General features: G+C 50.2%; 1 protein-coding gene and 1 long non-coding RNA gene across 3 annotated transcripts; one reads left to right on the top strand and one right to left on the bottom strand.

Annotated features, from left to right (window-relative positions):
• Positions 1–7328: 7328 nt before the first annotated feature.
• LOC109269596 (uncharacterized) lies at positions 7329–8671 on the bottom strand. 2 transcript variants are annotated; one of them, XR_002081159.2, is made up of 2 exons: positions 8404–8671; positions 7329–7693 (listed from the first exon to the last, which is right to left on the bottom strand). It is a non-coding gene; the product is annotated as an uncharacterized LOC109269596 (long non-coding RNA). The 2 variants fall into 2 exon arrangements; XR_002081160.2 differs by having other exon boundaries at positions 7329–7593.
• Positions 8672–8753: 82 nt separating this feature from the next.
• SOD3 (superoxide dismutase 3) lies at positions 8754–13900 on the top strand. The gene is made up of 2 exons (XM_019453592.2): positions 8754–8941; positions 12523–13900. The coding sequence occupies exon 2, from the start codon at positions 12539–12541 to the stop codon at positions 13277–13279; it is 741 nt and encodes a 246-aa protein (XP_019309137.2). The 5' UTR covers positions 8754–8941; positions 12523–12538; the 3' UTR covers positions 13280–13900.
• The last annotated feature ends 376 nt before the right edge of the window (positions 13901–14276 follow it).

Here is a 14276-nt window from a genome sequence, read left to right as displayed (position 1 = left end):
TGTTCTGAGAGTTCTTTATATATTCTGGATACAAATCCTTTGGTAGATCTAGGTATTAGGAATATTTTCTCCCAGGCTGTGATTTGTTTTTTCAGTTTCACAGGGGTGTCATTTTTACTTAAGATGAAGTCCGTTTGTCCATTTCTTCTCTTATGGCTTCTGCTTGTCGTCCTTCTATTAAGCAATCGTTACCCTCTTGAGGGTCACAAAGATTTACCTCCTATTCTAAAGTCTTACAATAGTCAGGTAGTATTAGTCTGTGAACTTTTTTTTTTCAGAATTATTTTAGCAATTCTAGATCCTTTGCTTTTCTTTTTTTTTTTTTTAATTTTTTTTTTTTAACGTTTATTGATTTTTGAGACAGAGAGAGACAGAGCATGAACAGGGGTGGGTCAGAGAGAGAGAGGGAGACACAGAATATGAAACAGGCTCCAGGTTCTGAGCTGTCAGCACAGAGCCCGATGCGGGGCTCGAACCCACAGACTGTGAGATCATGACCTGAGCCGAAGTCGGACGCTTAACCGACTGAGCCACCCAGGCGCCCCATAGATCCTTTGCTTTTCTACGTACGATGTGAAGCCACTTCTTCAATTTCTACAAATAAGTCTGCTGAGATTTTGACTAGAATTACAGTCAGATAATGGACATCTTGACAATACTGAATCTTATCATTCGTGAATATGGAATACCCGCTTTTACATCTACGTTAATATCTCTCAGAAACATTTTGCATTTGTGTGCATTTTGTACATGTTAAGTACAGAGGTCTTAAATTCTTTCCCAAATTTATCGCTAAGTATTTTCTTCTTTGGTGGCTGTTATAAATAGTATCTATTCTATTTTCAATTGTTTGTTGCTAGTATATAAAGTTCCAACTGATTTTTATTTTCTGACTTTGTATTATATGACCTTAAGTTCTCTTGTTATTCATAGTAGTGTTTTTTTTAATAGCCCTTCGACTTTCCTATGTAGATAGTCGTGACGTTTGTATGTTTACTTTCTTCTCTCTCAATATCCATGCTTTTTATTATGTTTTTTTCTTGTCATATTGCCCTGGCTAGACTTCTACTACAATGTTGAATGGAGGTGGAGAAAGCAAATATCCTTGCCTTGTTCCCTATCTAAGTGGAAAGCGGTCAAGATTTCTCCAGTAAGTATGCTAGTACCCGTAAGTTTTTCATAGCTGCCTTTAATAAAATCGAGGAAGGTCCCCTCTATTTCTAGTTTGCTAACAGTTTTTTATCACGAAAATAAAATATTTTTCTTTATTCTGTTAATGTGGTGAATTGCATCCGTGAGTCTTCAAATGTTAAACCAATCTTGCATTTCTGAGATAAATTGTACTTGGCCATGATATATTTTCCACATATATTTTGTGGATTTCTTTTGCTATTATTTTTCTCAGGCCCATGAGGGATATTGGTCTATCCAGATTTTGGTTTCAGGGTTATGCGAGCCTCATAAAATGAAGTGAGAAGAATTTTCTCCTTTCTTCTCTGCAAGAGTTTGTGTAAGTTTGGTGTAACTTCTCAAATATTTGATAAGCGTTTGGTAGAATTCACCAGTGAATCCATGTGGACTATACTTTTCTTTGTGGGAAAAAAATTTTTAATTAGGAAATAGACTTTAAATATATGGGGCTATATTGCATTTATAACCATAAATTTGTCCAAAATATTTCCTTATCCTTTTGTAGGCTATAGGACATGAAGTGATATGCCTTTTTTATTTCTCGCAATGGTAATTCAGATTTCTCTCTCTTTTAATTAGTCTTGCTAGAGCTTTATCAATTGTATAATCTTCAAAGAAGCTACCTTTGGCTTTTTTAACTTTCTGTAATGTTTATCTGTTCTGAATTCCATTGATTTACGTTCCTATTTCTTTCCTTCTATATACATTGGGTTTAATTTGCTGCTACTTTTATAGCTTCATAACATTTAAACCTTTGTATTTTTCTAGGCATTTAAAATTATACATTTTCCTCTCAAAACTGCTTTGGCTACATCCCACAAATTTTGGTATGTTCCTTTCATTATGACTCACTCAGAAATATTTTCTAATTTCTCTTATGGGTTCTTTGACTCACAGATTATTTAGTGTGCATGATTTAATTTCCATGCATTTGGGGATTTTCTAGATCTCTCAGTGTTACTGATTTCCATTTCTTACTTCATTGCAACCAGATAACATAGTCTGTAAAGCTTTAACCTTTTCAAATTTAATGAAACAAGACAGACTAGGACACGGTCTATCTTGGTGAACATTTCGTGTAAACTTGAAAAGAACACTTATTCTGAATTCTTGGGAAAATATCATTTCAGTCATGTTGGTTGATAATGTTCAGATAATCTAAATACTATTTCTTCTATCAACTAGTAAGAGAGTATGTTAAAAATATACAACTATGATTGTGGATTTATTTCTCTCTTTAGCTTTGTAAGTTTTTGCCTAATGTATTTCAAGGCTTTGCTATTAGAGAGATAAACACTGAGGATTATTGTCTTTCTGATAAATGTGCCTTTATCATCATGAGCTGTTCAATTTCTGTGACCATGGCAACAGTCTTTGCCTTGACATCTACCGTATCTGCTATTAAGACAACCATGCTCATTTTATGCTTACTGTTCACATGGTATATCTTTTTTCCATCCTTTTACTGCCAACCTATCTGTGTCTTTATATTTCATATGTAACTCTTGTAGGCAGCAAATAATCCTAATGAACTACTTCTTAATTTTTTTTAATTAAAAAAATTTTAATGTTTATTTGTTTTAGAGAGAGAGGGGGCCACAGAGTGTGAGGGGGGCGGTGGGGTAGAGAGAGAGAGGGAGACACAGAATCTGAAGCACGCTCCAGGCTATGAGCTGTCAGCACAGAGCCTGATGTGGGGCTCGAACTCACGAACGGTGAGATCATGACCCGAGTCGAAGTCAGATGCTTAAGCGACTGAGTCACCCAGGTGCCCCTTAACTACTTTCTAAAAAATGAGAGGTATCACGTGGAAATCTGAATCTCTGGCGTCTCTTGAGGAGTGGAAGATCTGGCGGTAATGGGCTGCATTCCAATATGGCAGCACATGGCTGGGCTGCCCCTGCCCCCAACAGACTTGGCATCTTGCGTTCTGCCCACGCACCGGGGGCTGGATTGCTATTTTTCAACGAGCTGCAAATATTTCTTCAGATAAAGATCTCCACTACAATATGAAGACACGAGGTAAATAAGAAGGCTGTGTGTTTAAAGGCAAAAAGGAAAGGGCATGCACTTGGCCTATTTTATTCATTGTATAACCTGTCTGGCCCCCACAGGAATTTTCAATTCCTGTTACAGTAAATATTCAAGTTCCGTTTGAGATGATCTAACTTTGAGGGTTAGAATGAAGAAAAGGGAGGCTGGTTTCAGGCTATGCATAGCCATTTTCTTTTACAAATAGCTGCTCTCAGCTGCAAAAGCAATTTCAAGTCTATACTAGTGATTATATAATGAATATATGCTCACAAATGAAAAGACAACTTTATTCGGATAGATAAAACCCAACTAGAACAATGCTCTGATTATTAAGCATGTCTCCATAAGTAAAATAAAATAGTTGAACCAATAGTTAGATCCCATCTCTTTTGGATTGGCTTTTGAGGGAAATAGGCCAATGAGAGATAAACTCCTATATTTGATGTACGTTTTGTGGAGAAAGACCAACGTGAAAACCTTCTTACACCGTGATGGACAAAAGTTGAGGGAAACACTCAAAAAGTTCCATGTCTTGGTCCCTGGTTGGAGCCACCCAGTAGATCCTCTCACCTCTCCATTGTGAGCAGAATGTCATTAAGACCCGACTTTATCTTTCCTGTTCTTTCCAGAGAGGGCAAGGTGGTGCCCTGTACATCTGGGCCAGGGCCCAGAAGCACTATGAGGAGGTTCATGACTTTATTAGATTGCTCCAAAATTAATTCAATTTATTAACTACTCTAACTGTCTCAATCTTCCAGATGCTGCTGCCCCCATCAGTGGGCCTGGTGGGCGACAGTGATTTGGAAGCTCTGATGGGGGTTCCAACCCACTCCCTTTGGAACCATCACTTAAGAAGGGCCAGAACCATCTTGGATTTGTTTTCTGAATGAATCACATGGCTGCTTCCCTATTTTCGTTCCCGGGCCTTGATTCTAAGGCTTTTTGAATCCTGTTAGCATGTAGATTTTCTAATTTCTCTTCTAGGACAGAAGCTGAGTCAGAGGACCTCTCTTTTCTCTATAGCTGCTTCCAGCAACAATTTTCCATAACCCTAGCAGTAGAGAATATTCTATCGCCTTTGTCTCTAGATTTCACTCTCTACATGTCACGACGTTTGTGCTTTTTGCATAAGTTCCTGAGGAGTTTTTCTGCCCATCTTTTCTGTTAGTTTGGTCATTCTAGGGTCTTGAGTGAGGACAGTATTGCTTCTTCAGGGTGAGGTTGCAGGGTGTGTGTGTGTGTGTGTGTGTGTGTGTGTGTGTGTGTGTGTGTGACAGCATGGGAAAAGTGAAGAGATGGTGAATGAGGCCTCAAAACTGGTGAGGTACAAGGTCAAGAGCCTGACAGCTCAGCCACCTGGTCATAAGTCCCTCCTCTGTACCTATAGGTATGACACTGGACAAGTCAGTTAACTCCTGTGAGTCTATTTCCTTATCCGTAAAATATGTGAGTGACCATATCCTCCCTATAGGAGTATGCTTTGGTCTCTCATATATAGGTCTCTCCGAATAGACTACAGGCTGCTTGAAGGAAGGCTCTGATTTCTAAAAGTTCCTAGTCATGATGCCCACCGAAGGGTCTGGCATCTAACCGTATCAGTTGGGCATGAATTTGGCTGCAAATAACAGAATCTCACTAACAGGAGAACGTATTTGAGGTTTCTTTTCTCCTAGAACAAGAAGACTAGAGTTGCACGGGTGTTGGTTAAGGTGCTCAGTGGGGCACTGGGTTTCATTTAGTTTTTTCTTTTTTTCACCACGTTTTCAATGAGGTTTCTGAGGACCTAGATTCTTTCCATCTTTCCCCTCTGTTGGCTTCTGTTCTCACTCTTGCCGACACGCAGTCCCAACGTGGCTGCCGCGTCGTTAGACGTCGCACCCACGTTCAAGGCAAGAGCAAGAGGAAAGAGGCGGCACCAACCATTTCTGCCCCTTTTAAAATTCTGCCTTCCCCAAAGCGACATCAGGTTCTGGATCTCACTGCCGGATTACTGGGTCCCATGAGTGCCCCTGGGTGAAAGCAAGTGTCTGACTTTCCAGCTTCTACAGTGGGGGGGGGTGGGGGGAGGAAGCAAGAAGAGGGAGGGGCAGGTGTGGCCGTTGCGCTTGGCAAGTTTTTTTTTAAAGTATGACGAGAAAGTAAGCTGAAAATGCTTCCCTTTTCCCAAGAGGAATACACTGTGCGATTATTTTGAGGAAGGAGGCACCACGCCCGATGTGCTTTTTGGTTATTCACGCTGCTATCTTGTTTTCAGACGGTAGGTAAAGCAGGAATGACCTGTTTCCTCTCGCAGATATGGGCAGGAAGGGGAACCGGAGGCAGGGTCAGGGCGAGTGCAGAGCTTCCCCTGGAAGGGTCTCACTCTGGTGCTTTCCTGAGAGTAACTTCCTTCGCACACCCTAGCCTTCTGGTCGGAAAAGGCACCGCTGTCGTGTCCTATCATTGGTCATTCTCGTCACATGGCCAGCCAAGTGTAATTAGTTGAGAAGGTCCTGGTTCTGACTGGCTTTCATTACCTTCTGATTCGCACACATTGTCCTGACCTGTGAGCGGAAGGGTGACGCGTTCACAGGGAAGAGGAAACTTGCCAGAATGCTCCACGGACCCAGAATGCAATCTCCCTTCTTCACTGAGGAGCGGGGCTATTTGTAATGCCCAGAATTCGTGATCCCCAAAGACCACCAGGGAGCCGAGTCCGATGCAAAAGCAAAAGAGCCCTTATTTGAGCTAGCTCGAGCTCAATCCCCTACCTGCACCGACGCAGCGGTGAGATACCGGGGAGAGAGAGCGAGTTTCAAAAGCACAAAGGTTTTATAGGGGCCTAGGGGCAGTTGGTGAGGTAATGGCTGTGGCCTCAGCCGATTGGCTGGGGAAGGGTCGTGGCCTCGGCCGATTGGCTGGGGAAGGGTCGGAGTCCTGTTACGCAGGTCGCTGGGCGTGTTTTGATCAGGAAGTTTGAACAGGTGAGCGGGAGGTTACTCAAGGGGAGGAGGCGCGGTCTAGGTGAAGGACACAGAACAAGATGGAGTCGGCCGGCGGCGTAGGCCCGCCTTTTCACTATTCACGGGGACGCAAAGGTGCACACAAATTGTTTAACAAGTGCCCGGCACACAGGAGCCACTTTAATAAATGCTAGATGCTATTAGTTTATTGCTATCACTAAGAATGATGCTTCTTTGCCCAATCTTACTAACAAGGACCTCCTTGCCCCTGTATTACCTTGATGTGTTTGGACAAAATGACCCAGATCCAAACTTAGACCCTGTCGTTCCCTGACTCCGTTTCCCTCCCTCTGGGGTGTCTGGGCCAACCTGAGGCGGCAAGACACAGTTGGGAGTCTTCTCAGGCGTGTCTAAAGTACTCGGGTTGGGTTAAACTATCATCACACAGAATCTGGCCTTTTAGGGACGCCACCTGGAGACCCTAATCACTGCTTCGAAAAGTTTTCTCCTCGTGGGAACCGCTTTATTTCCTGGTGGAATTTTGTTCTATGCGTTTTCTGAACACAATGAAAAGGAAACTATAATCGTGTCCCTGCACAAAAGAAGTTCAAAGTTCTCTAGCAGAGATCTCTTCTACACAGACAGGAGTACCTCGGACTGCATTTTCTAATACTGCTGCTTTTACAACACTCCCTTGATTTTTTCGGTTGTTGTATTAGACATTAACCGACGTGAAAAGAAAGAGAGGTCAGCAGTTCAGCGTCTGGCTGCAAGGCAGTCACTGATGCGAGGAGACAGACATGGGGGGCCGGCTCACCTGTTGTCTCTTTCTTTCATCTCTCAGCCTGCGAGGTAGTAAAGTGTAACGATTAAGGAGTCAGGCTTTAGGGATCAGAGTCTTGAGTTGAGCTCTCGACTTTGCCACTTTCTAGGCTCTGCAACCTCGGGCCCCTTCCGGATTCTTTCCAAACCTCATTTTCCTTATCTACCAAGTGGGCAAGCTAACGCCCATCCCACACCATGAATACAAACGTTACATAAAATACCGTATGAGAAAGTGTGTTCCGCAAAGTGTTCAGTTGCCAGTTCGGAAAACCCAACCCAGACAACTTGAGCAAAATGAGAACGTATTGACTGACGTAAAAAAAACAGAGCTTCAGGTACGGCTAGATCCAGGGGTGCAAACTCTGCCCCTGAGTCACGATTTCACTCACCTTTTATTCCACTTCCCTCCACATTGGCCCAGTCTTCAGCTGGGCTCTCCCCCAGTGGGGGCCAGGGGGTGGCTAGAACTCCAGTCTTTCTAAAAGTCCCGGCAGAAGTGGCATTACATTTCACTGGCTCTGCGTGAATTATCCTGGAACCAATGCAATGTTTTGATGAGTCACAAGCCCACCTCTGGAGTGAGGGATGAAGTCAATTCCACCTGCATGGAATGAAAATGCAGAAAACTGAGGTGCCGTTGCCAAAGGAAGGATGGGGGCGAAAAGAAGATCCCAGAGCTGGCTGCCCGCCAGAATGACCACCTTGAAAAAACAAGCAAACAAACAAACAGTTCTAGGAAGCTGGCAATTGATTCACTCAGCCTCGGGTGGGGCCCAGAATCTAAGATTTTGAACAAGCTTTCCGGCTGCCAGGACTAGTATTTGGGTCTCTAGGGGCCCTGCCCGTCCCTTTGCAGCCTCACTCTTCACTCTGTACTGGATGGATCTGTCGACACCACTGTTCCCTCCCAGACTACAAACCCCCAGAGGGCAGGGGCTCCTGCAGGTTTGGGCACCCAGCATGGAGTGAGCACCCACAGAACATTTGTTGAAGGAAAGAAGGCTGGAGGGTGGACAAGCAGGCAGACAGGACTGCCTTCTCCCATGTGGGCTTTTCTGGGAGAGAAAAGCTGCTATTTCAGGAAAGTGCTGCTGTGATTGAGAAAAGATGATGGCAGCAAAGGAAGGAAGGCCACTGGGGGAGGGGGGGCTGTGGAAAAGGCTCGTGGTGCCCTGGGCCACATACTCTCCAAAGACTCCTCGAGAACTTTAATAATAAAGCGACAACAGTGATGATGATTGCTGAGGAGTTTGATTGTGTGCCAGCCGCCGGGTTGACATCATATCCCCATTTTACAGATGATGAAAGGGAGGTCCCGGGGGAGCTGGTCCCAGAGCAAAGTCAGGATGTGACACAGCGGGGCCTGGGCAGCCGGAGTGCACGCCCCCCCCCCCCCCCTCCTGCCTCTCACCTCTCAAAGGCTCTGGGACGAAAACACCACGTGTATCTGCAAGGGGCCCATTCCCTTCTTGGTAGCACCGAGCAAAAATAAGTCAACAGCTGAGGAAATCAGGGAAGAGCTAAAGGCCGCTCAAGAAAGAGACCATTGTACATCTCTCCAAACAGGCTGCTTTCTGTCTACTTCTTATCCCCCTGCTGCCGGCTGAAGGTCACTGGCTCCGTCTGGGCGCCACTCAGTGGAGTCACAGGAAGGAACAACAGGCCAGGGAGCCCGAGCCCGGGGGCTGGGGAGGGCGGAGGTGGAGACGGAGGCGGGTGGAGTCAGAGGAGGAGGTGAGGCAATCAGACGACGGGGGACCTGGCCTACATTCCGTCGCGAAGTCAGTCCAATGGCCTTCTTTCCTTCCCCGCCGTGACCACTCCCCTGGGCCGGCTTCCCCTCGCTGCCCGCAAACAGCCCGGCCTCAGGAGCCAGCCTGCATTCCTGCGAACGCTGGGTGCAGCTCCCCGCTTCTCAGGAGGAAAGCTCTCTTGGAAGAGCGGGAAAGGTGGGTGCCAAGTTGGAGTTCGTTTCCTTCTTCCCAGAGCGCGTTTGTTTAAGAGTCTGAAACTGGGGCGGGGCATGGGGGGGGCGCTTCTTGGGAAAGCGACTGATCATCTAATGACAGAACCTGGCTGCTGGGGAGGGGACGAGCGGGGAGGTGGGGAAGGGGTGAGGGAGGCCTCCGGGGAGAAAGGAGCTGTTGTCCTTTGCACCGCGGAGGCCAGTCCCAGTGGACTTTAGGGTCAGGAGTGATCCCAAGTGAGGAAGGCCGCCTCTCCCAGGACCTCCTCCTGCAGAACCACCTGCTCGGTTGGCGGAGGCACAGAGGGGGGTCTCCTGGCCGGTTCAGGCTCACGTCCAGGGCTCCTTCTGGGAGTGGGCCGAGGGACCGGAACACGGGGAAGAGGTCAGAAGGGTCACCGTCTTCCCAGATCCAGACCCAGGAAGGAGGCACAGGCCTGGTGGCTTCCTTTGACCTCTTTCTCCAATGATCTGTCTTCCCTTCCAGACCAGGCACATAGCAGGGCCCCCCGAAACCACTTGGTCCTTCACAGCTCGATCTCAGGGGGACACGGTGTGTGTGTGAGAAAGGGGAGCCTCCCGGGGACCGGCCTCAGGACGTAGAAGTCCAGGTTGAGAACCAAGGAGTCCCGGCTCACCTGAGGTGGAGGAAGATATGTTTTTTCTCTCAAGAGAAAAAAATCTCCTTAAAATGTTAATTATTACCCAGCCAATTCTGAAAAAAAGCTTCATCGACACACCCCGTGCCCATCTGTTTTTGTTCTGTTTTTAAGGAAGAGTTTTCCAACTGGCAGAGCCGTCCTGGGGGGCAGGACGGCCAGCGGGGCTGGGGGAGGCAATGATGGTGGACAGCTTGAGGCTGAGGCCTGGGACGGTCCCCCACTTCCGCTCCTGCTCCCTGGGGCTCCAGGGCGGTAACCCCTTACCAGGCCGTGTCTGAGGTGGTGGTTCCCTGGACCTCACTTTCTGGGCTTCTCCTACCTTCCCGCCACTCCTCCTGGGAGCCCTTCCCGGGCAATCACGTCCTCCTGTCACGGCTTCAATAGCATCTCTCACCTGATTGTCCTGAAACTTCTTCTCCTTTTTTTTTTTTTTAATGTTTCTTTTTGAGAGAGGGAGGGAGAGAGAGAGAGCGTGCGAGCATGATGAGCAGGGGAGGGAGAGAGAGAGGAAGAGAGAGAATCCCAAGCAGGCTCCACGCTGTCAGTACAGATCCCGACAAGGAACTCGGTGCCACAAACTGTGAGATCATGACCTGAGTTGAAACTGAGAGCTGGATGCCGAACCTAGTGAGCCACCCAGGTGCCCCTGTCCCGAAACTTCTATCAGCAGCTTCCCTCTGGTCGCTACGAGTCGCCATATACTAGGAACTTTCTACCAACCAGGCTCTATGCTAAGTGCCTTCGACTTGAGAGCCATTCGGTGTAGTGGCTAAACCTTGGCTTGGACCACACACTTTTAAATCTTGCCCTCAGCTATTCATTGTGTAACTTCGGGCGAGACACTTGCTTCTCTGTGCCTCAGTTTCCTGCCCTTTGGAATGGGGATAACAGTGACACCTACCCCATAGGGTTCCTGGAAGACTTATACGAATTAACATATCCAAAGTGCTTTTTAACAGCGCTTCTGCGTGTTCGATAAATGTTAACAATTCGAACTGTCTCCCTGAAGTCTCAGCCAGCCCCTGAGGTATGTATTATGATCCCCATTTGCAGACAAAAACAAAAAACAAAAAACAAAAAACACACTGAGGCTCAGGAAAGAGCTGGAGCCCCACCAGTTTTCAGTCCGGCAGTTGCTCTTCCTAACTGTGCAATAAAAATAACTAAACCCTCAGAGAGTAAGTGGCAGAGGCAGGCTTCAGACAGTGAGTTCCAGAACCCCTTCTTGTACTCACCACACTAGACTGCCTTTCTGTAACGGTTACGGGAAGAAAAAAATCCTCAACCCCAGAGTTTGCTTTTAAAATGGTACCTGCTGTGGGGCGGGAGAAGACCCCTGAAAGTGCCGCTGACCTGATCCCTGAGGATGCGCTTAAAAACATGAAACTGGCCTGCCGTATAATACCTCATTTAATCCTCGCCGTGATCCGTGGTGACATCACCCTATTTTACAGGTAGCTAAGACAGAGCCAGTAACTCCCCCACAATATCGCCATGAGCAAACGTTAGAACTGGGATTTGAACCTGTGTTTGACTCTCAAGCTCTGGCTGGGTCCCTGAATCTCTGATGGAGCTTTACAAAAATGATAATCCATGCCCGCTGAATCAGAAGCTCTCGGGCAAGGCCTGGGCACGTGACTTTTATGAACCGGAATGTGAGGTGCAGTCGACACGGAAAACCCCTCCCAGTGACGCTGCCTTTTCCAAGTGCCAGACCCGTGTTTCCAAATGTCTACCAAACACCCCACGTGCGTCACCGACCAGACTCTCACCCCCGGGGGCTCCGCTGAACTCACCCTCCCTGCTGTCCTCTCGGGGCCTCTGTCCATGGGCCCAGCCCAGTCTCCCCTGCTGGCTACTCAGTCATCGCGCCTGCTCGTGCCCCCCTCTCCCCCCCCCACTGTCCGTGCTATCCAAGATGTCTCTCAAGTCCATACCCCTCCGGCATTGCTGCCTCCACCTTGGTGAAGGCCTTCACTGGTTCCCATCGGGGTTGCGGCAACTGGGCAACTCCTCTCCCTCCGTCTGTCTCTACTTCTCCCACACAAAATCTCCCCCCGTCCCTTAGACATGCCGTGTCCCTTCACAGGCTGTGAACAGGTCAGGGTGTGCCTCCTGCCTGAAAGGAGTCTCCAGTCTGGTTCAGCTCAAAAACGGCTTGTCTTGGGAGACCAAGCTCAAACGTCATCTCCTCTGGGGAAGCGTTCCTGGCGTTCCCCTGGCAGGATGGGTACTACTTTCTCTGTCCTTCCCCAGCCCAGAGCTCATCCATCTCCAATCACAGGATGGTGTTAGAATGACTTGATGACATGCCTGTCCCTCGGTGAAGTCCTCATTCAACAATCACATATTAAATGTCTCCTACAGCCAGGTGTGGGCCCAGGTGCTGGGGCTGATGAGGAGGAAAACCGAGTTTCTGTCTTCAAGTCTGCTGTGCCCGGCAGAGAAGAGGGGGCAGGACACTTCGGAGAGGGCACGGCTAGTCTAAGGGCCGAGAATGAGGGGTAGCAAGTCTTAACTGGTCTGTACAGGAGGATGCTCAGCCAGGGTGGCAGGGGGTGGGGTGGCGTGATGGGGGGGGGGAGGTCTGGAAGGGTCATCCTTATGTGCCCTGAGACTCTCCCCCCATTGCCCCATGACTTCCTCCAAGTGATGCAGACAGGACTTGAGAGGGCCATGATCACCCCGGCGGCTCGAAAAGATCCCCATGAGTTGCTTGAGACTGTGTCAAAGCCATCTTTACAAGCACAGCACCTGATCCAGGTCCCGGAGCATAGCAGGCCCAGAAAGGCACCGGGCCAAGGCAGGAATGCGCGCTGGGCGAGGAAGCCCCTGGGGTCGGGGGTCCTCACGTTGCCAGGGACTAAGGCTCGCTCTGCTCCACCCCTGGGGGCGCCCGCAGGTGCCCGACTCCGGCCATGCTGGCGCCGGCGCTGCTGTGTGCCTACCTGCTGCTGGCGGCCCGCGCCTCGCGCGCCTGGTCCGACCCGGACCCGGAGGAGCCCGGCTCCAGCACGGCGGCGCAGATCCGCGACATGCACGAGAAAGTGACGGCGATCTGGCAGGAGATGACGCAGCGGCAGGCGGCGGGCGACCGCCCGGACGCCGCGCTCCACGCCGCCTGCCGGGTGCAGCCGTCGGCCACGCTGGACGCGGCGCAGCCCCGGGTGAGCGGCCTCGTGCTCTTCCGGCAGCAGGTGCCCGGCGCCCGGCTCGAGGCCTTCTTCGACCTGGAGGGCTTCCCGGCCGAGCCCAACAACTCCAGCCGCGCCATCCACGTGCACCAGTTCGGGGACCTGAGCCAGGGCTGCGACTCCACCGGCGCGCACTACAACCCGCGGGCCGTGCCGCACCCGCAGCACCCGGGCGACTTCGGCAACTTCGCCGTGCGCGACGGCCGCCTCTGGAAGTACCGCGGCGGCCTGGCCGCCTCGCTCTTCGGCCCGCACTCGATCGTGGGCCGCGCCGTGGTGGTCCACGCGGGCGAGGACGACCTGGGCCGCGGCGGCAACGCGGCCAGCGTGGAGAACGGCAACGCGGGGCCCCGGCTCGCCTGCTGCGTGGTGGGCGTGTGCGGGCCGCTGCCCTGGGCGCGCCAGGCGCAGGAGCACGCCGAGCGCCGGAAGCGGCGGCGGGACAGCGAGTGCAAGGCCGTCTGAGCGCGCCCCTCGCCCGGGGCGGGGCCGGCGGAGACCCCCTGCGGGCCCCGCCGCTCCTCCGCGCGCCAGGCACCTGCCCCCTGCCGGCCTTGACTTTCTCCCCCCAGCTCCCCGAGACACCTTCTCGCCCCGGGTCCCAGTTCTGCGCGGCTGAGGTCTCCCCGAAAATCCCCTGCACCCTGAGGCCTCCAACCACGTATGCGGTGACACCCCTCCGCATCCAGAGGGCAGGCCGTGCCCTCTGAGACCCCCATCTCGAGCTCTGAGGAGCCCTGGACGTATTGAAATAACCCACCTACCCTCCCGGATCCCCCACCCCCACCCCAGGTTCCTTTCTACCCTCATTCCAGGAGCCCTGAACCAATCCTGCTATGCCCTAAGGACTCAACTCCTCCCACCCCTTAGAGTCCTTCTAGGAGCTCTGAGACCCTTCCTGAGGTCACCTAGCCCCTCACCCCTACCGCCGACCCCCGACCTCTCACACACCATGCCAGCACATGCAGCCTGCAGTTAGGCGCCCCTTCCCCGTGTCCTCGGCTGTTGCTCGCCCGCTGCCACCCACAGAGAGGCCGATTGGCAGTCTTCGTGTTGCATATTAAAACTCAGCAATTCAGTCTTGCACTGGGGCCTTGGTTACTTTTGTTTGTTTGTTTGAGGCTCTGCTCCTAGGCTCAGCTACTATTCGGGAACAGCAAAGATATCTCCCGAAAACAGGCAGGATTTCTCCTTATCCTCCTCTCTCTACATCTGCTGACCACGACGTGGGGTCTCTGGTTATCTTGTCCTTCCGTGTGGCTCCCAAGATGGAGGGCACCAGGATCACTCAGGAAAGTGAGAAAAGAAAAAAACAAAAACAAAACAAAACAAAACAAAAAAACCCAAAAGACCCTGGGCATCCTGGGCTGGAATCCAAAGGGAAAGATGGACAGCTATTTGCAACAAGCTTCCTGGTGGCTCTGATGCTGGGGCCGCCAGCGTGACACAAGGCTAATGCCAC

The sequence above is a fragment of the Panthera pardus genome, unplaced genomic scaffold (assembly GCF_024362965.1).
Source record: "Panthera pardus isolate Hobbes unplaced genomic scaffold, ASM2436296v1 HiC_scaffold_13, whole genome shotgun sequence".
Classification (NCBI taxonomy): domain Eukaryota; kingdom Metazoa; phylum Chordata; class Mammalia; order Carnivora; family Felidae; genus Panthera; species Panthera pardus.
This window is presented reverse-complemented; position numbering and strand designations above follow the sequence as displayed.

What these genes read in the sequence shown, in the direction of transcription:
- SOD3 (XM_019453592.2), top strand. Translation starts at nt 12,539, where the DNA reads ATGCTGGCGCCGGCGCTGCTGTGTGCCTACCTGCTGCTGGCGGCCCGC.